This window comes from Mchenga conophoros, linkage group LG8 (assembly GCF_057382185.1).
Source record: "Mchenga conophoros isolate Kocher_MC1m ecotype Shallow Benthic linkage group LG8, M_conophoros_male_GT1.1, whole genome shotgun sequence".
In the NCBI taxonomy this organism is placed as follows: Eukaryota; Metazoa; Chordata; class Actinopteri; order Cichliformes; family Cichlidae; genus Mchenga; species Mchenga conophoros.
In genome coordinates, this window is record NC_140533.1 from 24,527,580 (window position 1) to 24,550,279 (window position 22,700).

At 40.4% G+C, this 22,700-nt stretch overlaps 1 protein-coding gene and 1 long non-coding RNA gene across 10 annotated transcripts in view; one reads left to right on the forward strand and one right to left on the reverse strand.

The window, feature by feature from the left end:
- The window catches only part of tanc2b (tetratricopeptide repeat, ankyrin repeat and coiled-coil containing 2b), a 171,438-nt gene that overhangs the window by 76,659 nt on the left and 72,079 nt on the right, over window positions 1-22,700 (reverse strand). For 8 of the 9 annotated variants that reach the window (XM_085285134.1, XM_085285140.1, XM_085285137.1 and 5 more), the window contains 2 exons: window positions 10,284-10,355; window positions 4,686-4,865 (listed from right to left, as the gene is read on the reverse strand). The exons of the other annotated variant lie outside the window; for it this stretch is intronic. In XM_085285134.1, coding sequence (XP_085141260.1) covers window positions 4,686-4,865; window positions 10,284-10,355 — 252 coding nt within the window. The remainder of the gene's footprint in view (window positions 1-4,685; window positions 4,866-10,283; window positions 10,356-22,700) is intronic. 9 annotated transcript variants of the gene reach the window in all.
- The window catches only part of LOC146568831 (uncharacterized), a 30,693-nt gene that overhangs the window by 7,169 nt on the left and 824 nt on the right, over window positions 1-22,700 (forward strand). The window lies entirely within an intron of this gene.

The window sequence follows — 22,700 nt, forward strand, 5'->3', positions numbered from 1 at the left end:
CTGAGCATGACTCAGATACACCATAATCTTATTGCAGTCTGCTGTATCTCTGCAGGAAAACCCCCAACAAGGGAGCGTGTCTTTTCTTTGAACGATTCCACTGTAAAATAAATTTAAAAGAAGACAAAAAAACAAAAACAGAGATGCAGCATTTGTGAGAAGTAGCCAATTTAGCAGAGCTCAACTGCTCAACTGTTTTAATGCGGATTCTTTAAGACCACCCACACCATGAGCTGTAAAACCTGACTAAGCAGTCCTGCACACTGTGCTTTGTTAACCCTGACCACTACTCATGCCTACATCAGTGACCGCTTACAAGTTAGCTAAGTGTAGTGCATTCCCACTTATTCACATATTACTCCATTATTGTGAGCACCACAGAGACAATAGATTTTAGATATACTCATATCACTGTGATAATTGAAGCAAAAGTGGGTGAAAAATTAGGCTGTATAATTAAATCAAGGCTTTTCTCAGGTTTTAAGGCCAAATGCAATTTTCCACTTTTATGCTGCAATCCATGGGGAGGCAGTAATTGTATTGATTGTAGCCATTAATTAGGGGAAAGCAGTGTAATCTGGGGAGAGATGTTGAAATAATTCCTCTTAAATGTTTCTGAGTGGAGCAGGGCCAATCAATCAGCTGGGGCGACATCTCTGGTGAGCCTGACACTTGAGTGAGGTGTTTATTAAAGCACAAATAAGCAATCAGTGATTACAGCTCATAACAATCAGCCACTAAGAGATAAGTGCGACAATGAGCCACTCCAATTCTGAGACAACAGAGGACTAAAAATAGAAAACATAAACAATGTGGACGCGAAATCTGTCAAACGCACATGAAGATGAGGGACAGATGAGCCCTGTCAGTGGTTTAATGTACTACCATTAAGTGTATTTATATCTGGTACTGGTATTTAAGCATTTACCACTACCCTGCATTTATCAGACAGCTGCAGTTACTAGTTACTTTATCAAGATTTTTTTCATGCAAAACATATCATTAAAACAAGCTCCAACCTTCAGGGCTTAAAAATGAAACCAGAGTATAGTTCTGTGAAAAAGTATTTGCCCCCCATCCTTATTTCTTTCTTTTTTTGTTGGCCACATATTCATGGCCACAGTTTATGAAAGAGAAACTGAAACAGGGAGTTGTAGGCATCACGTTCTCCAATTTAAAGTGATGTTTCGGCTGCTAAGCTTTTTAGAAGGTTTTAATGGAATTATATGGTTTGCTATTAGCTACAGATCATCCAAGAAGTTTCTGCTTCAGTCCTTAAGAGTGAAATAATAGGACTTTCATGACTTAGCGCTAATAGCAGATTTGTGTGTCTGTGTGGATCCATTATGGGTGTAGCTTTCTAACCAAGCTTGCTGGCATTTGTTGAGAATTTTAACTCAATGTTTGCCAACACTGAGTTAAAAACAGTGTGTGATGCCATGGCGGCTAAATTTATCTTTTATATAGTGTAGGGATTCAGGCACAACATAAAAACCACCGACAGAGTCTTTTTAGGCGATCAGGAGTATTGTGGTGCATTTCATGGACTCTCTATCAGATTTGGTTCTTAAGAATTTGAATGGTTTGGGCTCTTTGTCATGTTCCTTGATCCAATCATGAGCAAGTTTTGTGAGGGAGACCAAAGCCATCGAGGACTGCCAATGGTATTAGTGGTGGTTGCTGAAACCAAATATTGAGGAGACAGGTAAAACTGCTTGCTACGAACAAGCACTGAGTGGTTGCTGTAATCTAACACTCAGTGTGGCCAACCGTAGCAGTAGATGTTATCAGATATACACAGAGAAAGCAGCCTAAAGGTGCTGAGATCCAACATTTTCAGCAGGTTTTAAAGATGTTACTGGTTTATAATGATAAAACAAAAATGTAGATTATTTTCTTTCCTTAAGTTGCTGCAGAATCTTTCCTATCGTTTAGTAGTTGTAGTTTAGCACACAGTGCCTTACTCATACATCAAGTGGATTACCTCTCAATGCCAAACTCTAAGTAATTCACTAAACGAACATCAATAACCTAGACCTTTCTGTGCACATTTGTTTAAAATAGATTATTCCTTAATATAGACAACTAAAAGGAAGTCATGACAATGCATGCCACTTAGCAAGACAAGGTTTCATGACATAACACTGCATTGTAAGAAGATTAGAAACCACCGACATGTGGGACTATGTTGTTCAATGTATCAGCTAATCTTTCCATCTCATAAGTACCTTCATACTTTTTTGACCAATAGGGTGAAGAATTGTGGCATTACTTCCAAGTCCACAGAAAACCAGTAGTGATTACATGAAAAACTGACTACGCAGTGCCTGTTTGCATCTCTTCCTACTCCAAAAATCTGTCTAAGAAGTTCCCCTTCAAGAGTCTTCAAGGAGGCAGAGGGGATTCAATCAGAAAGTCAAGGATTCTCTGAAAAGGTCAGAAATGTCATTGCTATTTTACAAGGTTGAATAACTCAAGTCTTCACAAACATCACAATTCTGCCCCCCTAGGGCCAATCAGGAGCTACAAACAAGGGCAGATAGAAGCTGTGACTGGGGGAGACCACCGGGGGGGATCAAAGCGCTTTAGCCCTTTAGACCTACTGCTGTTTGCTCTCTAGCGCACTCCCTTCTCTCACCTCTGCAATATGTGGCACGGGAGGGGTTCAGGCCTGTGACTGTAACACCGCACACAAGCTCAGTACCGTCAAGCTGTGGAGGAAGTGGTGCTGCGTTGAATTAATTAAAGGGCGACAAAGCTGGGTAGACTGAGCTCAAATACAGTCTGCTGGTGGATGACACTTGAGAGCAGACACAGGTCTTTGAGGGCTTGAAGGACAATGGGCACTTGAGGGCTTTTGTGCATGCTGTCATTTCACTGACAGGCCGTTTTGGTCCTGTAAGTGCTGTAAAGTCATACTGACATGTGATTTGAAGAATAACCACTGGACATACCATATATAAGCCCTTTTTAATGCAAAAACCTTTATCTGGATTAAAGCAATTATATATTTTTTCCGTGACTTCACCATTTAAATAGACACCACCTTATGACAGACAATAAGAGATATGACACAAATCCATACAGATAAGCACAAGCTAATCCTAGTGAAAGTTACAACACATGTTCACTTAAGGTGACAAGTGTAGTGAAATGAGTCAATTATGAAACATAATCCATAGAAAAAAAATCTGTTTAAAAAGCATCACTAAGTTTCAAAATCCCCAAACACACAACAAGCAGCACCTGACTGGTGTAATACATCAAGCCAAATGATGACATGTGTGAGAACACTGCAAAGAGACCTCTCCCTACGTCAGCCACAAAATAAGAATAGTACAAATGAGACGGCGCCGTGCATCATTAATCAAGCTATTCTTGGCTGTCATGAAAAAAAACCACACACACAAACACTCTCTCTCTCACACACACACATTCATATTTACAGATTCGTATGATGTCCTAAAAACTAGCTGCGACTCACGCAGATGAAAGAAGCCTTTTAGAAGCAGGCTGAATCAGCCACAAAACATCAAATCCAAGAAAAGCACACAAAATGCTCCTCAAACAGCAGAACAGTGAGGGAGGAGGTGGGGAGAAGAGTGTGATTTGGCCGGATTGTTCTGAAATTTAATTCTCGAGAAAAAAGAAAGAAAGAAAAAGAAACCTCTGCTCCATCCGTCCACACACAGTCCTCTACAGCAGTGTGGCACACCCAGTTAAAATGGGAGAAAATGATGTGGTTATGTGATGTGCGTTTCCCCTTTAAAACCCACAGTTTGGATGACCCTGGAGAGATCATAAATCATTCTGTATGATGTAAAAATCACAGCTCCCCCCGGCATACCAGAAACGGTTAATGATCTGAAGTAGCTGGGAGATTGGTGCACCCTAGTGGTGACTACTGAGTCGAGCTTTAAACTCATCCACACCCACTCTGCTTCTGTGTGGAGGCTGCACAGATACTGGGTGAAGCTGTGCTGTCAATATTTCAATTCTCATTTTGAAAGCACAAGTAGAGCAGTAACCTTTGATGCCCAGACCGTCTTGTGTACCAAAACAACTGCTTCTCCCCATTGCAATAGTAGAGGGAACACAACACAGACTCATAAAGCAGTTGATGAGGAAACAGAGGGGAGGCAATTTTCCACATTTTCTGAATGTCAGTGATGACTGTGGAAGGAAACGATTAGTGGTAGGAGGTAAAAAGCAATAAAGGACGCCTGAGCCAACCGCAGCTCGCAGTCCATCATCTGTTCTTGACACTGTCAATTAGGTAGGACTTTGGCGATTACAACAATTGGAAATTACAGTGTTTGTCAGAAACCCGAGCTCAGCTCCACTTGCTTTCTACTTAGAATTAGGGGGGCAAGTAATACAGTAAATGATTACTGCTTATCAGCAAGCATCGGGGTGAAACATTGCTTAGTCTTGTAAAATCAGTTTTAACTCAGTATGCATGATTTTGTGATTAAGCTGCCTACAGTGGTACAGTGAAGGGCTAAGGGAGGCTGTGTTAGTACACCGAGTCTATGGGGGAGGACAGCCACAGGCAAATTTAAACCAGATTTAGCCCATGTCTCTATTGGCTGTGGCTTTCTTCCTGAACTCTGGTTTAAAAAGAAAATGACAACAACTTCAAATCCTGCACTCTGAGTGACTCCTATCACCTGCAGCATCCTTACCTGTGAGCTTCTTCATTGGCTGCAGCCTGACACTGATGGTCTGATGGGTGAGCAGCGGGGAGGAGGGCAGAGAGCGTGACACGCCCTCCATTATGCGAATATGCTGCATGCCCTCAGTCATTGAAAGAGGGGGCACGTTGTAGTCTCCTTCAAAGGCACAGTCGCTGTCTATGCTGCCACCTGCAGGATGGGAGGGAGAAACAGCATAGTATGAGATATTTTTCTGGACTTTAAATAAAGCACTGTGTTATAATATTAATGGTATAACTGCAGACTCAATAGCAAAGGAAGAGAAGATGAGAGAGGAAATTATCCTACGGTTACTGTGTGATCTTACCAAATGGCTCCACTCTGGATTTGTACATGCATTATTAATTGGACACCTTTCATACACAACAGCTACATTTTGCTAATAGTCTAGGTCTCAAGCCATTTCCGATATGGCGCGATATGGCAGCTTCACTTCTGTCAGTCTGCCCCAGGGCAGCTGTAGCTACAACTGTAGCTTGCCTTCACCAGTGTGTGAATGCGAGAGTGAATGAATAGTGGAATTGTAAAGCGCTTTGAGGGTCTTGAAAAGCGCTATATAAATGCAATCCATTATTATTATTATTATTATTATTAAAACAAAGAATTCAAAGGCATCCTCTTATTAAATATAATTTTAAATGCCCTTATTCTCATCGCATGCTCAGGTTTAGCCAAAAAAATCCAAAAAACATGTTTCAGCTTACAAACCTTAATCAGGATGTTAAACAGAGTTTGTGAAAAATCTGGATCTATTCTACTTGTCTTCCAGTAACTGACCGCATCCCTCTTTCCATGTAAAGAGGAGCCAAAACAACGGAGTTTTAACCAAAGGAATTTATGAATTTCTGGATTTATAAATCACCTGACACTAAATATCTTGGTGTAAATGGCTGATTCAGATTTGACTGCAGTTTTATATACTCAGTTTGTATTTTGATATTCATTCATATTATCTGTGATTTGTGCTATTGTGTGCAGTTTATGCACATTTGATTTAAATATGATAAAAATTGTTAGCTTTGTGTTAAAACCGTTTTGGGCTCTTTATATTCCACTCTCATCCAAGGTGGATATTTGCCATTATTGGTACTCCACAAGTGGAAGTCTGCTATTAAAGGACCACCACTAGGAAAGGTCCAGCGGTTCATGAAATATATTTATACTCCTTTACAAAGTCTTATATGCCAGAACACGTTGGATTTTCTTTAGGATAAAGATGACCACACCATTAGAAGGAAAAACATGTGATTATAGTTCAAGAGAGTGCCTTTCAGTTGGAGTTTAAATGTATCCCTTCCAAAAGCACCTCAAATAAAACCAATCTGAATGCAGGAAGCACTATTCAGCTAACATTTTACCCAGATTCCTTGCGCATGTGGCACATTACTGCACCTTAAAACATTTAAACAAATGCTGCAAATATGTACCATTTCATTAGGGACACAAGAATCTTTGTGGAAAAGGTAGATATAGTTACGCTGATGCCCAACAATTAACCTTAGGGGTACATTCATGTCAACTCTACCTGTTAGGACTGAAATGCCCCTATTTCTTAGAGTGTAGGCTGACAGGTATAACTGAATATAATGGATTGCAAGGATCAGAATATATCCACTATTAAAGTGCTTAGTTGGACTTCTTTGTTCTGTTTCTTTTCCTGTTTGTTCACCTGCTGTAGAAACCGTATGGACCTCTGACAGAGGATAGGACCTCAGCCTGGTCGCTCGATCCTGCAATCAGTGCACTACTGATATTGAGCGCAACATCACTGGCGTGACCCAGCAGAGAGCAGCCCTGCAGGCAACACGTGCAGTTTACATCACTGCCTCAAAAGGCAGCCCGCCTGACCTCTGTCAGCCCCGCAGTAACACAATACCCAACAATTTTTATATAATCAAGGATTTTCTAACCATTTGAAATGTTTAAACAAGAAAAAAAGCACAGTCATGACCACAAGAGAGCATTTTATTTACGAAAAAAGCCTCTCACAATGAGTGGTAATTACAGAGCCAGTATAAACAACCACTTACCATCACTCATACCCCCCCTTTTCCTCTTTTGCTCTAAAACCCACAAATTATGAGAACTTTGGTTTTATTTTTATTTTTTTAATTTCACACGCACTCATCAGCCAGCTGTCTGTAAACATCCATTTTGTGAATCAGTTCTAGCTCAGACTGCCCATTTCCCAGCAGACTGAACTGTAAAACCAACTGGTCAAGGAACATGCTCGCGCCAGATAGCAGCCGCAACGGTGAGACAAAAAGCCATTATCAGATACCGGTCCCTGAGGAAGCCTGTATGATGGCTAGGAAGGGGGCAACTTGGCTGCTGTAATATAAATACATCAGTATTGAAACAATTGCACTCATAGAAGAAATGCCAAACACAATCCGACACACACATCAATCCCTCTGTGGCTCTGGAGTCAGTCCATCCATTCACTGGGGAATGTCACTGTGAGAGTGAAAAACAACAGCCAGAGCAGCGGTTGCTTTCCCCGGCATGGAAATTCTCCACATGTATGCAGACACTGGTGTGAATATAAAATAGCTAACTTGGTATTCTGATAGCAGTTGCCAGCAGTCAGGATCAGGCTTGGTTTTAATGCTTTGAAATATTGAACAAAAATAAACAATTACCGGTAAGCTACTCTCAATCAATTACCTGCTAAATAAATTAACAATTTTGTGGCCGTTCATGTTAATAATCAGGACAAATACAAAAGAATGTGCTTTATTTACTTATTCGACTTTTTAGGTATAAACTAGCTGCATTTACATCCAAGACACCTTCATTTTAGTCATTTTAGACTTTTTCAAAGAACTAAAAGGTTCCTTTCATACTGTAGGTTGTGTGAGTGTCCATCACACTGTAAAGAGCTGTGAAAATTATGCCAATTGGGCCGCTGGCATGTGAAAAAGTGACAAGTTATTTTTGCAGCAACTATACTGTCAGCCTGTCCTTATTCCTGTAGAATCATATAATGCAGTTGTGTCAAAGCCACTGGTAAGTCTAAGTTACTCACGAGGTGTTCTTTGGTGAAGCACAAAGTTATGGAACAGGGACATGCAGATATCATGCCACCGGGCGACCGTTGCTCAGGGGAATGGGAAGCTCATCTGTAACCGGAGGGTTGCCGGTTCAATCCCCCTGCTCTCTCTGTCCTGGTCGTTGTGTCCTTGGGCAAGACACTTTACCCTACCGCCTACTGGTGTTGGCCAGAAGGGCCGATGGCGATATGGCAGCCTCGCTTCTGTCAGTCTGCCCCAGGGTAGCTGTGGCTACAACTGTAGCTTGCCTTCACCAGTGTGTGAATGTGAGAGTGAATGAATAGTGGAATTGTAAAGCGCTTTGGGTGCCTAGAAAAGCGCTATATAAATGCAATCCATTATTATTATTATTAAACTGCTGGTTCCTCTCACTCCTTTGAAAACAGACAGTGTAGGTCTCTGAAAACAGACAAGGCGTCAACGCACCAGCGCTAATAGACGTGTGTAATGGTATCTGACAAACAGACATAATGCGATGCCCTGGGAGGAGAACTCATCAGTTCATCTGACATATGATTTCTTCTGTAACGTCACTGGTGATTAAAAAAAAGAAAAGAAAAAGAAACTAAAGTGCAGTACATGCATAGTACTGCACACTCCACACCCAACGTTTGAAGCTTTCAGTCAGTACTACTGAAAACACTCACCAATCTAGTTCATAAGCCAAGAGCATAGAACAGGGGTAGGGACTTCCAGGCCTTGAGAGCCGGTGTCCTGTAGGTTTTAGATGTGTCCTTGACCCAACACAGCTGATTTAAATGGCTAAATTACCTCCTCAACATGTCTTGAAGTTCTCCAGAGACCTGGTAATGAACTAATCATTCAATTCAGGTGGGTTGACCCAGGGTGAGATCAAAAACCTGCAGGACACCGACTCTCGAGGCCTGGAGTTCCATACCCCATAGAAGATGAGACAAAACCTGATTCCTGCACACTTTCTAACCTGCAACAATGTATTTATTAGAAATATAGTATAACTTATCAGAGGTTAATGACACAGAAGGGCTATCTTATATGAGAAGTTAGTGCACTCTTTACAGCAGGTCATATTATTTAAAAAATTAATTAATTAAATAAAGACAGAAATAGACAATTATTAACGTCCATCTATTTTCTCAGCTGCTATCCTAGCCAATGCCGGGTGAGAGGTTGGTAACCAATCCACTGTAGGGCTAACAGAGACACCATTAACCATTAATCACATTTGAACCTACAGTCTATTTAGAATCATCAATTAACTTTACATGCATGCCTCTGGACTCTGGAAGGAAACCAGAGTACATAAAGACCAGCAGGCCTTGCAAACCCCAGAGTCTTCTTTCTGTGCTGACAGTACTCACTGCACCACTTTAATGTATCCTTCCTAAAAATTATACCTAATGTATAGATAATTATTGAAAAATGTTCCAGTTAACCTTTAGTCTCAAAACGTTCCCCAGAGGTTACATGTCTAGGTGATCCTGCAGGTATACATTTGAATAGTACAAGACCTACACTAATGAAAATAAAGTTTTACTAAATTCAACAGTGTTTCAAATAAATGTATTTTTCATGGTGTATAGTATGCAGGAGCTTATTTGCAATGCAGTAAGTATGACCCTCCCACTATGAAGGAGTTGCTCTGTGGGGCGTAAAATAATGTCCCTGTAATACGGACCCCGGTCCAAGAAGTTGAAATGCACTTTTCATCCAAATACTCGTAGTTTTAGCCAACATTCTTGAGGTGGAAAAGGCCCTAATCTCATCAATTAGTCCATTTAATTCTGGAAAGCCTCATTGAAAATTATGATAATCCTGAGAAAGATATTAAATGGTCTCATTCAGGTCAAAAATGAGAAGGGCAGAGAGGGAGCACCAGCCGCACTTCAGCGGTGAAATCCACAGAACAAAAGCAGTGAAGGGGAAATTACCGTGTTTCATTTTAGACTGCAATAAGAGTCGTGTACAAGGACCACTCCATGCCTCGAAATAAACAGAACCACCTACTCATCAAGGTGTTCAGTTCAAAATATGTATGAGGTGGAAAAAAACAAACTGCCCCAAACAGTTTCTGCCAAGCACAGACATTCTCGCTGTTGGTACCATCTAATGTCATATATACAACCCTATTTCCCCTTGAAATTACTCAGATTTACAGGCAAAATTACAAGAATATAAAATTCATACACTTGCCCTCCCTGTAAATATAACTTCATGTCCAGTAGTCATAAACTTGCTGTTAGAAAACGGAATAAATGCGGTCCAGCAAACAAGGCTTCATGAAAACATTAAGGGAGCAGAAATAGCGTCTGGAAAGAGCCAATAGGGAGGAAATATGGGGGACGAGAAAAGAGCTCACGTTTGTTTTCAGCAACTCAGCTTCTCATTCGCACATATTATACACACCGCGAGCACATAAAAGCAAGAGGTGAGAAGAGCAGGTGCTGTGGAAGGCATAACGTTTCCTGTCAAGACTGCAAACTTTTCTCTATCTCGAGTTTAAAGAAAACTTCTCTTTGGAGATTCGGTTGCTTACCTTGGCCGATGTGGCTCAGGTGAGGGTCTAGACTGGGCGAGCGGGGGTCTGCCAAGTCCTCGCTCCCACCATCTGCAGAAGAGGAGCACACAGAGAAAGACAGGGAGTGAGCTCGGTGGAGGTGGTGGTGGTGGTGGCAGCGTGGCGAGGAGGTGCGAGTAAGCAGCAAGGCCACTTCTTCCTCCCCGATCAGCCAGATGTGAGATCTGAGGACACCCAGGAGGCTGCTCACACACAGACCCTCGACACCCTTCCTCCTGGGGCCCAAGCGTCCCCTTATTGTCGCGAGAGAAGAACGCGCTGCTGAGCTCCATTTTTTCCGCCTCCACATGTTTAGACTAAACAGTCAGTGAGCCTCTATCTCTAGGCAGGCCCAAAGCTGATAACATAATAGTTTACATTACAACCATTCCTGCATGAAGACCTGCGATGGAGCCACAATCAAAGAGCTCGCTGCGACATACATATGCTTAAATGAGGGATGACTTTGACTTGCAGTCAAACAGTGGGCGTCTCCCAAGATAGATCCACATACAGCTAATGATATGAAGATCAATTACGCCCAGGGGATCAGGCAGGCAGATTTAGCCACAGTGGATGGAGCTGAAAAGAGCAGGTTGGAGGGTGGGGGCAGCATCAATGGGCAGCACAGTCAGTGTCACCAGGGGATTGTTTCATAATCCTGCTCAAGTGCAGATGGATCTACTGTAAAGCACGACAGGGCAGCAGAGGAGGTGTGGAACAAATGATTTATGCTCAGAAGAAACGGATCCCAATAGAATTAAGTGAGCTATTAATAAATCTAAACTGAGCTACTTGTATGAAAACTAGTCTGTGGATTATCTGAGTAGAAGGATCAAAGATTGTTGCATTAGGCAGAAAGGGAAGTAGGCCTTTTTTTTTTTTTTTATCACAAAAAAGGATTAGATGTTTTGCCTCATCCCCACATTACCTTTCAATCAGTGCTCTCATCTATTGGTCCAGAAAACCCAAACAAACAGTCGAGTATTATCTCTCCCATCGCAGATTCACACATTCAGCCACGCAGCAGGCCAGATTGGCTTGCTGGTGGAAAGATCAAGCTTGTCGATGGATAGATAGAATAAGCCGTGGGGTATGTGTGTGAGAACTGGGCCGATTGTGGAAGGGGGCTCTCTGCAGAGGATTCTTCTGTGTTGTTGTCTGGATTTGTCAATTAAAAAAAAGCTTTACCAGCACACTGAAAACACACAATTTCTACGTAACGGTTTTTGTATATTTGGCATTTACAGACAGCAGCGCAATGTATATTTCTAACACCTCCATTACACGCATGTTCGACAGCAACAAAGCCACCAAAAATAGTTTCTCACCTTGTGTACCTGATGAGCCATTTCGCCCAGTAAAATCAATGGTGTGAAAAATCAATACAGGCCTTGAAGATGACGGGCAGTAGCTACGAGAACTGCTTGCACAGTGATATGTGAAAACATGCACATGCAAGCACAAGTAAAGTGTATGAGGTTGTGTGGAGACAGCTGCGTGATATAGTGTAAGAGACTGTGCATACTTAAGTATTTTGGGTGATTTTTTTACTTATCTTTGGATACCTGTACAGTAGTTGTAAATAACAAACATCAAACCCCTATCACATGACCACAGAAACCTTTTCATTGCATTTCAAGTAAGGGGGTACTTTATTATGGGCTGCCCTGAAGACAACCTATAATAAGAGAAGCAGCAATGAGTTTCTCCCAGAATCCAGGCAACAGATGTGACTCTTACTCTCAATATAGTGTCTATTGTGCCAAAGACTCATAGATCAGTGCTTGTAGGCTCTTTCAAAACATGCAACCTTTGTCTGCCTTGTTACAGATGACATTTAGACAGGTGAGGGTGAAGCAAAGAAGCCACCAAGGAAAGAGGGAGAGAATACAAAAACAGCTCTAACAGCTATAACAATACAAATGGCCTTTTTTCAGTTTCAGTAAATGTATGAATGTTGGGTTGTTTTTTATACTTTTGCTTGATGCTGGAATATAACAATAATTTAAGCCTTTGAGCTAATTCTATCTTTATCTTTGTATGTTTCTCCTTGTGCATTTTAATGGTATGCACTACAACTGATATCCTGCTAGTAGATTTTTGCATTGACATATTATGAAAACTCAGTATTCACATTGCCAGGTAGTCTGGAGCAGAAGCAAAAACAGCAGAAGCAACATTTATTTTAAGAAAAAATGGGCAAGAAATTGCAAATTAACAAGTTAGACTTTGTGTAAACATTGTCACTAGTATTTTCCCTGAACCTGTTAGCCCACAGCAAAGCAACTTCGAGAGTAAATGGAAAAGACGAAACACGATTACAAGAAAATGTAAAAGATCCCATTGGAGGGACCTCCCGGGAACTGCAGAGATTCTACTTAAATACCAAAGTAGAATCTGCAGAGATTCTACTTAAATACCAAACTCTTCTGAAAGAGAGTCTCCAGCTATACTGTAATGTAAATGGTAACTTCTATCCAGGTTGAAATTGAACAATAATTCTGTGTTAAATCCAACAGATGAACTGATTCTCTTCTGCTTATCTTATTGGCAACTTTTATACAGGGCATACCACTAAAGCTGCTTGACTCTTGATAAAATTCCTGCTGATGCCTACTCGGGTATGTGCAGCGGTCTTGCTGGTGCTTTCCCTGCTTTTAGGTTTTCCACATATGCACACAAAAGGGCGGGGAGTTCCCAGAACAGGGCTATACTTCAAAATATATATTATTGCTGAAGGAACAACAATCCTCTTTGGGCTAAAATGGTCTGACAGAAATAACTGTCACCCACTAAATAACAAATCTATGTTAAGCCTTTAAATCACTCCGTTACTGAGGTTTTTGGAGCCTCCTTCTCTCTACTACAGTTTTAGGACTGAGAAACATATCTTTGTGTCACCTCTATTCAAAAGAAACCTTTCTTCAAAGAAGTGCTCTCGTTACCCGTGATTTCAGTACGATGTCCATCCACACAGACCAATGGCTTATTAGGCAGGGAACATGAAAGGGGAGGACCCATGGCTGATGGAAATAGAGATATTTTCATTAAAACCTGCAAAGGCAGACAGAGGACATCATTCGAGGTTCTCACAGAACATCTGCCAGCTGGTAGTGAGAATGAAACCGAGCCAATATGTGCTCTGCAGCATATACTACTCAACTGTAAAATCAAATCACTGCTGTCACTGAACGGGGGAAAAAAGCCATTTCCAAAACAAAGATACAGTATGATGGTGCACTCTCCATGTTGGCAATTTCTTTGCCACTGTAATGCAACCGTTCTGTGTTGTGGTGTCAAAGGAGCAAGCCAATTTCAAATGTGGACAAAGAATCATTATGGAAGAAGTCAGTGTGACATCTGATAGTTATTCCATGGAGCAGCAGCTATCATTATCATTGTGCCTGACTTTCTTGGACCTGCCGGTGTTTTCAGTTCAGTATAACCTTTCCTCCTGAATGAGGTATCTTTTACAGGTACTGTGAAAGAGTGATTACTATAAATACTGATGTTTAAAGAAGTTTATTTGGCAGAAGGTTTAAGTTCCCTCTTAGATTTGGTTATTTTTCTGTGACTAATCAATCAGGTTGAACATAAATACAGCCAATAGACTCAACTCAAAAAGTGCAATCAATCCCTGTCATTCACTTAAGGGACAGTGCAAAATAACAACAGCCAGCAAAGGAGAGAGAATAAAATTGTACCTGAGCTGTGTAAGTGAGAAACACCCCGAATACTTGGAGCCCAGAGAATCGCATCCTTCAGCTCAATGACTTCACTCACTGACAACACAGTGATTCATTGCTTTGCTCAGTTCCTCCATGCCTTTTCTTCTTACCTTTGCTTATTGCTTCTGTGGGACTCCAGTGTTGCTGTGTAGCCAGCTTGTTGTCAGTCCCAAAGTTTCTCAAGAGAAGGTAAAATAGTGCACTAATTAAACACCAGTTACTCTCTGTGCCAAATTATTTTCCCCATCACCATATATCAAAATGATAAGTTAGAAGAAAAGGAGACCGGAATGCTTCGCCCTATTTCATCACTTTATTTTTCCCCTGAATGCACAAAAACGGCATTCGAAACACAGAACACACAATCGTAAACAGTTCTGAAAGTTCGGTTCAAGAATTTACACTTGCTTGAATTATCCTGGAATCCGATGAGAGGTTTCTTTCTTGAGACCTAAACAATAAATCATCCATCCCTTCATTTTCTAATCCCTATTCAGTGATAGATAGGGAATCTGTAGTCTATCCCAGCTGTTTTAAGGCATGAGGTACACCCTGGATGGGTCACCAGTCCATCACAGATCACAATCCTAGATCCAGCCACAATGTAGTTCATATGTCAATTTAGATCATTTGTCAGTAGCTTTCTTCAGAGAGGATGAATAAAAAAAAGAAAAGAAAAAGAGAGGGTGTTGTACTAATCAGAGTGACTTCACCAGCATCCCAAACTGCCAGTGTGTTGTCCTTTCAGCATGTAAAAAGAACTAAAATGGGGATTTTACCAGTTTGCTTGGCACCTCAACAATCTATGACTACTCTAGCTTTCACTGGACTAGTGGTTATAGTAAGATGGAATATTCATATTGTGGTCTCTGTTTCAAATGTGTTACTCCCGTACTTCATCAGAAAGACAGACTATATGCGAGCGAGGATAATAAAACATCCTGAAATCTATTTAACACATCATGAATTACACCATCTTGTCCTAATTTTCCAAAACAGAGACCAATTCATAGTGTTAGAAATAATAAACTTCACATTTCAAAAATGCAAATGCCAAGTAGGGAATCAGTGCTGCGTGCCTGTAGAGAGCAACAAATGCGACTGCCAAGCTACAACAGATGATTTCACCAGAGAGGACGCTGGGATATGATTGCTCAAAGGCCTCGTATTTAAACAAAACTCAAATGCACCACGGGGAATCATAAAGTTGCAGAGGTTTATGCATGCTGAAGGTCCTTAACTAAAGGTTCTGTTGACTGAATTATTAATGGTTAGCTCTATAAAATGAGTTGGTCGTACCAACTATGATACTAGAAGACATTCAAATTGGAGTGTTGCAAATGAGAAACCTGCAGGAAATCCAAGCACTCAAGAGGCTGGATAAAGTGAACATTTGGCATTTGCTGAAGAAATGACTCAAGTGATTGTGAAAATTGCGGTCTATTACGTTTCTGCCAGTCAAATAAACATATAATTTATTAATCAGCGAATGATTTTAGCACTAACTGCACAAGTAGGACTCATTTTTTTGGCAGACATTCAGCATGAAGCATACTATCATTACCATCCAACTGAGCACTAGACCCAGTTTAACTACTACGGCTGTGTAATGGCCCTAAAAGAAAAAAATCACTGGCTACTTATTTAATTCTTTATAAGGTCACACACTAATATCTAATCTATTTTGATACAACTGACTCCTGACATTGTCATCTTTGAATATGAAAAAAAAAATCCAGTGATGGAAAAATCTTGCCATTTGGTGGTCACGTGGTCAGCTGACCTCAATTTTTGGGCACACGACGTTGCAGAACGTTGACCTTTTCAACTGAAGCATCCCCATATCAGAAAATAGTGAGTACTACGGAGACATTAACACGGACAGGAACAGCTGGAGACATCCTGCACTTCTTTGAAGTCCCCCCCCATGTGGCGGATACACATTTGCTGCATTGTAATGGAAAGTCTCTGTGGATGAGTCTGTGCAGTCCCTCATGCTTACATAGCTCATGATGAAATTTACATCCCAAGCAGAACCTAGTGGCCTTGCTAACATGCAAAGTATAATCAAGGCCTTTCCCTGGTCCACCTTTCACTCTTGAACAAGGTAAATCTGGACTCAGCAGACCTTTACCTTTTTTCCATAGCTGGAAAGTCTACTCTTTATGCTCCTTAGCGAAGTGAAGCCCCCAACACACAGCTGTTCAGTCCCAGTTCCTTGAGCTCCCTTTGCATCGAGTGTGTGGAAGTGTTCTTTCTCCTATTATCGAACACAGTCATGGTATCTTTATTTTAGCATTTGATCACGAATCAGGATCATTCCCAAGTTTTGTTTCTGATCACGTTTCCTCTTCAAAGGTGATCAACACCATCTTCCCAAGTGTTCATAATGTTTTGGACACTTTTTCATCCAATTTGTGAGCCCGTTTGCTTTTTAAATTTATTTGGCCTTGTGGCCATCACACAGCCAAATCATCCTCCTGTTGCCCTTTTAAAATAAGTGGTGTGGTGTGTTTCTTCTGCATTAGCATGTTTTGGAAAAGCTTGCATTTGAAGCTTGATGTTGAAACCACAGCTACTTGTCTGCTGTGCTTTTCAATTTGAAACCAATTTTATACACGTTTTGGTTCAAATAGCCATTTATACCTTAAACACACAAAATAGCTGAGTGAGACACTCGTCCTCTTGTTGATGGCTAAAGTGATCAATTAATCATTAAATCACTTCAGGCCATATGTTACAGTGTGCGAGTCCCAGAAAAACTGTGCTCCTCAGGTTTGACTTTCATTTAGGGCAGATTTAATCAGATTCACAGCAAAGTGAAGCAACTTAATGAATCACAACACCACAGTGTGCTGCAGGCAGCCATATGTGAGCACAGACATCTGCTCACTTGTAAAGTTGATGGGTATCTTCATTAGTGCCAGCCTCAGTGTATGCTAACATGAAAATGCATGGGATCACACACACACACACACACACACACACACACACACTGTAAGGAGGCTTCTTAAATGTTCTCTGTCCACTGCTGTAGTGAGCCAATCCTGGTCTACCACAGGAAGTGGACTGTTCTGACATCCTGCCAAAGTAAATATTAGGGAACCACATCCAAATCCCAACAGACACAGCGCACAAACGCACTTACTGTACATGCACTGCTATGCACAACAGAAGCACACATTTCATACTGAAAGACCAAAGAAATCTTTACAGGGCATGCTTGAATCAATGTTCGTTTAGATTTCAACAAAGATTTTAAGACAGCTGAATAAAAAGGAAACTTATAATCAGACTACTGAATAATATCTTAGGTGGGAAAAATACAAAAAAAAAATTACATTAGAGAAACTTAAACACTGTTCATAAACAACATTTTCTCTCAGAGAACTGCCGCTCACTGGATATTTCCATTCTTTTTCCAAACCATTCAGTGTAAACCCTGGAGACGGGCTGACAAGCAGTTGAGCGGGTATACCTAATGAAATTGCCGTTGTTGTATTTTCCATCCAGTATCTACAACTTGACAGAGAAACAAGTGCTTTCTCACTCTACTTTAATAACAAGTGATTAACTAGTTTCACTGACTAGCATTTCTCAAACAAACTAGTGAGGGCGCCAAAAACCTCCTCAGATGCCAGTTAAATTGCTTAATTTGTACAGAAATCATAAGTGTCACCTTTTACTTTCCACTGCTATATGCCATATCTATAATAATCTAAAATACAACTACCTCCAGCTGGATAAGTATGGAAGCCCACTTCTGAATCTGACATTTGTTTTGACAAACAACAGATGATTGAGGGAAACGCAGCAGGACCGCAAAATCATATAGAGAACAAAAATACACCAGCAGACACACACAGCACTACATTTGGACACTTCCTTTCAAACTGTGGGCATTTCTCAAGATGAAATACTAACTCGATAAATGTAAAGTATTCATGTTTATGTTGTAAATGTAAAAAGAGAGAGATTACAGTCAGAGGCTTAGCTCAACAGGACTGTGTAGGTGTGATTATATCAAATCTTTTGAGACCATAGGGTTTGAGAAAAAAATGATTAATTTTATCCACTTCCAGCTTTTCTACTTAAAGATTTGTTGCCTTTAGATGATAAACAGCATCATGAACCTAATAACTATGCATTTTGCATGGTTATTTATGATCTCATAGAATTATAATGGCCATTTTCTTATTCTGACACCGATTAATTGAGCAATAATCTGAAAAATGACACCTAAAAAAGCAAAAACAAACATTTTTTCATACATGCATACTTTAGTGCACTTTAACGTTAGCCACCTAGCTGGCACTGACACCTGTGCCTCCTTAAACACATACGCATTAACAAGATTACATCCACTAGAAGCTTTGGTAAACACCATTAAGGCTGTGCTGCTCAATGCCTCAACCTTGTGGTGATTTTAAAGCAATACGAGAGGAGGGATGAGGCTCAGAGCGAGGTGCACTGAACTGTTTGTCACTGGCTCTATTACCTGCAGTGACAGGGCAAAAGACAATCCTGTCAGCTCTTAAGCAGTCTTATATCAAGGGAGGACAAACTGCACCAGATATGAAGACTCCCAGCAGAGGAAATAGTGTTTGTGGGAACAGTACATTGTAGGTAAGAAGGGGCCTTAGAGGGTGGACCAGCAGTTTCACAAGCTGTTAACTGTGTTTAGGACAATGCCCATATCAGCTCTGATTTAATGTGAGGATCGCTCTGTTTTACAAGCAAGAAGGCTAAAGGGAGAAAAAGGCAAGCTAGCCAGCTTGTGAGCAAAAAACGTGGTGTACTGTGTGGGTAGTAGACACTTCTGAATGTTTCTCATGATTACTGCCTACTTATGAGAATAATGCTGCAAAAACTAAATGTTTAAAAAACAGAAAATGCACAGTCTTAGTACTGAATGCACAAAGTCGATCTGTAGGCTGCGCAGTAGACTTTACACATTTTTAAAATTACATCTATATTTAAGCCTGCAGTTTGGGGACTACAGGGAATTTGGACATCAGCGGGATCGTATCAATTCTACTCAAGTAACATATTTCACAAAAAGGGGAAATCTATCTACACATAAAAGGCATAGTGTGTCCTTATCAGCACTCTCTTTGTGGTGTGATCAAAAGCACTGCTAATAAATAGTAATAGCGATTCTTGTGGCAAGACCCAGCTCAGTAGCTGCATCGATCTTTTATAAAGAGTTGATGAAAAATACTCATCATGAAAACCTATTTTTACAGCTTACTTCTTCTTTAATTGAGTGACTATGCTCTTGTCAAAACATTGTTTTCAAAATAAAGATGACATCCTTGTTTTCATGTGTCCCAAACATGAAACAGTGCATCTGGGGTCCCACTGGGATCAGTCCTTGGACCTGTTTTGTTTTGTTTATCTCTGTTGCCTCTTGGACATATAATCTCCCAGTAATGATGACTGTCAATTATATGTTAGGCAAAAAACACACAAATGTATTTTCCTGCTTCACTGCCATTAAAGGTGACTTGTAATTTCTTGCAGCTGAACTCAGATAAAGTCCTTGTTATTGGTACTAATGATTTCTAATGGTTACCGAAAGCAATCTTAAATTTGGGAATAAGCTTTGATTAACAGCTCAGTTTCAAGAAGCACCTTAGTTTTTCTATTTATAGATTCGATATAGATACTAATATTGTCAACATCCATCCACACCCACATCTTCTTCCAATTACTAGTGCAACATATTGTATGCATGATTAAAGAGCTGGGAACACATCACTTCAGTCTTCACACAATTGCATTAGCTTCCCATTCACTGAAAAATAAGATGTTACTGGTTCCTTTTAAATTACTACATGATTTGCCTGCACTTTACATATGTCAGAACTAATAACGCTTTATATTGCACTCGAATTTCAGATCTGGGAATCAACTGCTGCCACAGGTTCAACAGTCTAGCCTTAAAGCAAAGCAGGGACTGTGCTTTTACTGTTTTAATACCAACAGTTTGGAAAAAGTCTCCTCTGATTCCAGTTACAGACAGTTTTTTCTTTCATATAAATTTATAAAACCTTTTCAAAGCTTTACCACTTCCTTCTTTATTCTTGTCGTATTTTAATTTCTCCTTCTCCTCCCATTTTATGCAGTCTGGAATACTTTAATACTTTTGTACATTTTAACTCTGGCGGTTGTTATTATTTGTAAATTGGTCCCAAATTCCTTTTTTAAAAGTACCAAAGAAAAACAAAGAGAACTTCATTCCTAAGCTAAGAGCACTACAAGTAATGCAGATTAATCCTTGCTGCTTGTTGCTTCCCCCTCATTTGTTGTTCCTACATATTGGTTTACCTGCTGAGGGCATGCTGTAAATCAGAGGCATCTTCCAATTTACCAAGCAGCAGCAGCAGATGCAATAAAGAAGAAATATCCTTATAACCCAGTCATGCCCAAAGCACTTCAGGAGTACCTCTCTGCGTCCTGTTGTTATATAACTGTTGATTACCCAGGGGCTACGACAAATTCAAATGCGGGGCTTTTTTTTTTAGCTGATACTACTACTGCTGCTCTTTTTATGCCTCACATGTGTTCCCAGCTACAACAACCTGTATTACACAACACAGCTAGAGTTATTTTGGAGAAGTGCTGGGCTAATGGCAACAAATTTTTAAATGAAATCTTATCTTGAAAAGAAAATGCTAGGTTAAACTGCACAACTCCAGCATGCTATTCTAGCCTCAAAACTTTTTAGCTATGTTGTCTTCATAAATTAACCAAAACCAATCATTTTGTATAAAGCCGAACAAATACATATTTATGAAATCAGCCTTTGAAATTTTTTTGGGATATCTTAGTAGATAAAATAAGTTAAATCTGTTTGTCTGCTTACTCAATCAGGAATTGAGCTACCAACCTGACACCCAGGTACACCTTAGGCCCCTGGAAGGTTCTTATCTGTATCATATATTATGCCATCATCATGTTGTGTAGCACTGCAGCGTACCCACAAAATGGGCTCATTTTTATACAAATTATCCCACATTTTATACTGACTTTATAAGCCAGATCTATCACCTAATAGGTTTTTTTTGTAACCTTTATCAGTGCAATTGAGGACATCAGTTTTCCAAGAGCTCCAACAGATCAAATTATAGTGCCCATGCTCTGTCTTTTTCCTTACCTGTCTGCTCTACAGTTTTCTTGAAAGGTAAAATGTTAAATCTTAAGAAATAACACGTCACCATGTGATCAACCACAACAAATTTAAAACTATGTTAGTCTATAATACTCATCCCTACAAGGGCCTTTAAGCATCACACGGTTTATGCCACAAATTCTGCAGGTTAGATATGACTTCTAATTTCTTAGAAGTCATATCTAACCTGCTTATAGTCTCATCATGTTGTTTAGGATCAGCAAATGTAATGAAATGATCAAAACGTACCATATTTAAATTCTTAAGAACATGATGATGTAATCTGTTCAAAGTTTTAATGACTCTATAGACTGTCATCACCAGATGCTTGATTGGTGTAGATGCTGCTTGTCCTCATTACACAGTAACTTAAAATGTGAAAAATGCAGTCTGAAATGGTAGACAGCCTCTAATAAACCTAAATGTATGTAAATGTGAGATTGAGCGTCCACAATAAGCTGATCCGTGGAGGCCTTGCCCCACAGCCTACAGGATTCAAAGGCTCTGCTGCCAACATGATGGTGCCAGACACTACAGGACAGCCCAGAGGCTTCAGAACTATGTTGGCAGCACAAAAGGGCACCTACAAAACATTAAGCACGCAGCTTAAATACTGTGGCCAATTGCTGTAATGTGGAACATTAACGCTCAATTGGAGTGATATTTTTGGCCACATGGTAAATTAAGTCCAATATTCCATTTCAGTTCGGTTTTTGGTCTCTAACAACTGCTGAGGGAAATATCAGGCTCTTCTGTTATCTGTGTGTTTGCCATTTTGTGATGAGCAGGTGCTGTAGAGTAGATTTTTTTTTTACTTTCACTGAAAAAAGATGTAGGAAGCCCAACATAGTGATAGATGGGATTAAACCCATGCCGAGAAATTGCAGCAAGCTGAACAATAATCTGAAACTTACTAGTAAGTTTGAGGGAGCTGAGGGGGAGCCTATTTGCAGGTGATAGTTCTCCATAGGTTCAACACCAACAACATACTTTCCCATTATTGCTTATAAACACCATCCAACCATCCATTTCCTGCCACTTATCCATGTCCAGGTCTATGCAGACACACTCAAGCCTCACTCTCCCCATCCGCCTTCTCCAGCTAGGCGGAACACCAAGGAGTTCCCAAGCCAGCCAAGCGATATAATCTCTCCAGCATCCTGAGTCTGCCCTGGGGCCTACTCTCAGTTGGATATGCCCAAAAGACCTCACCTCACGCAGGAGGCATCCTAGTGAAGATAGCCGCATCACCTTTACTGGCTTCTTTTATTATGTAGTAGCAGTGACTTTATTCTGAGCCGATCCTGGATGACCGAGCTCTTCACCCTGACTACAAGGGAGGATTCTGATTTCTGCCATCTGTATCGGCAATCAGCACTCACAGCTCGTGGCCATAGATGAGTAGGAACACATGTCGACCAGTGTATCTGGTTCTGCTTTTGATTACAGATGCTTTAAATAGGAAATGAGTAATGAGTATAAAGCTGATGT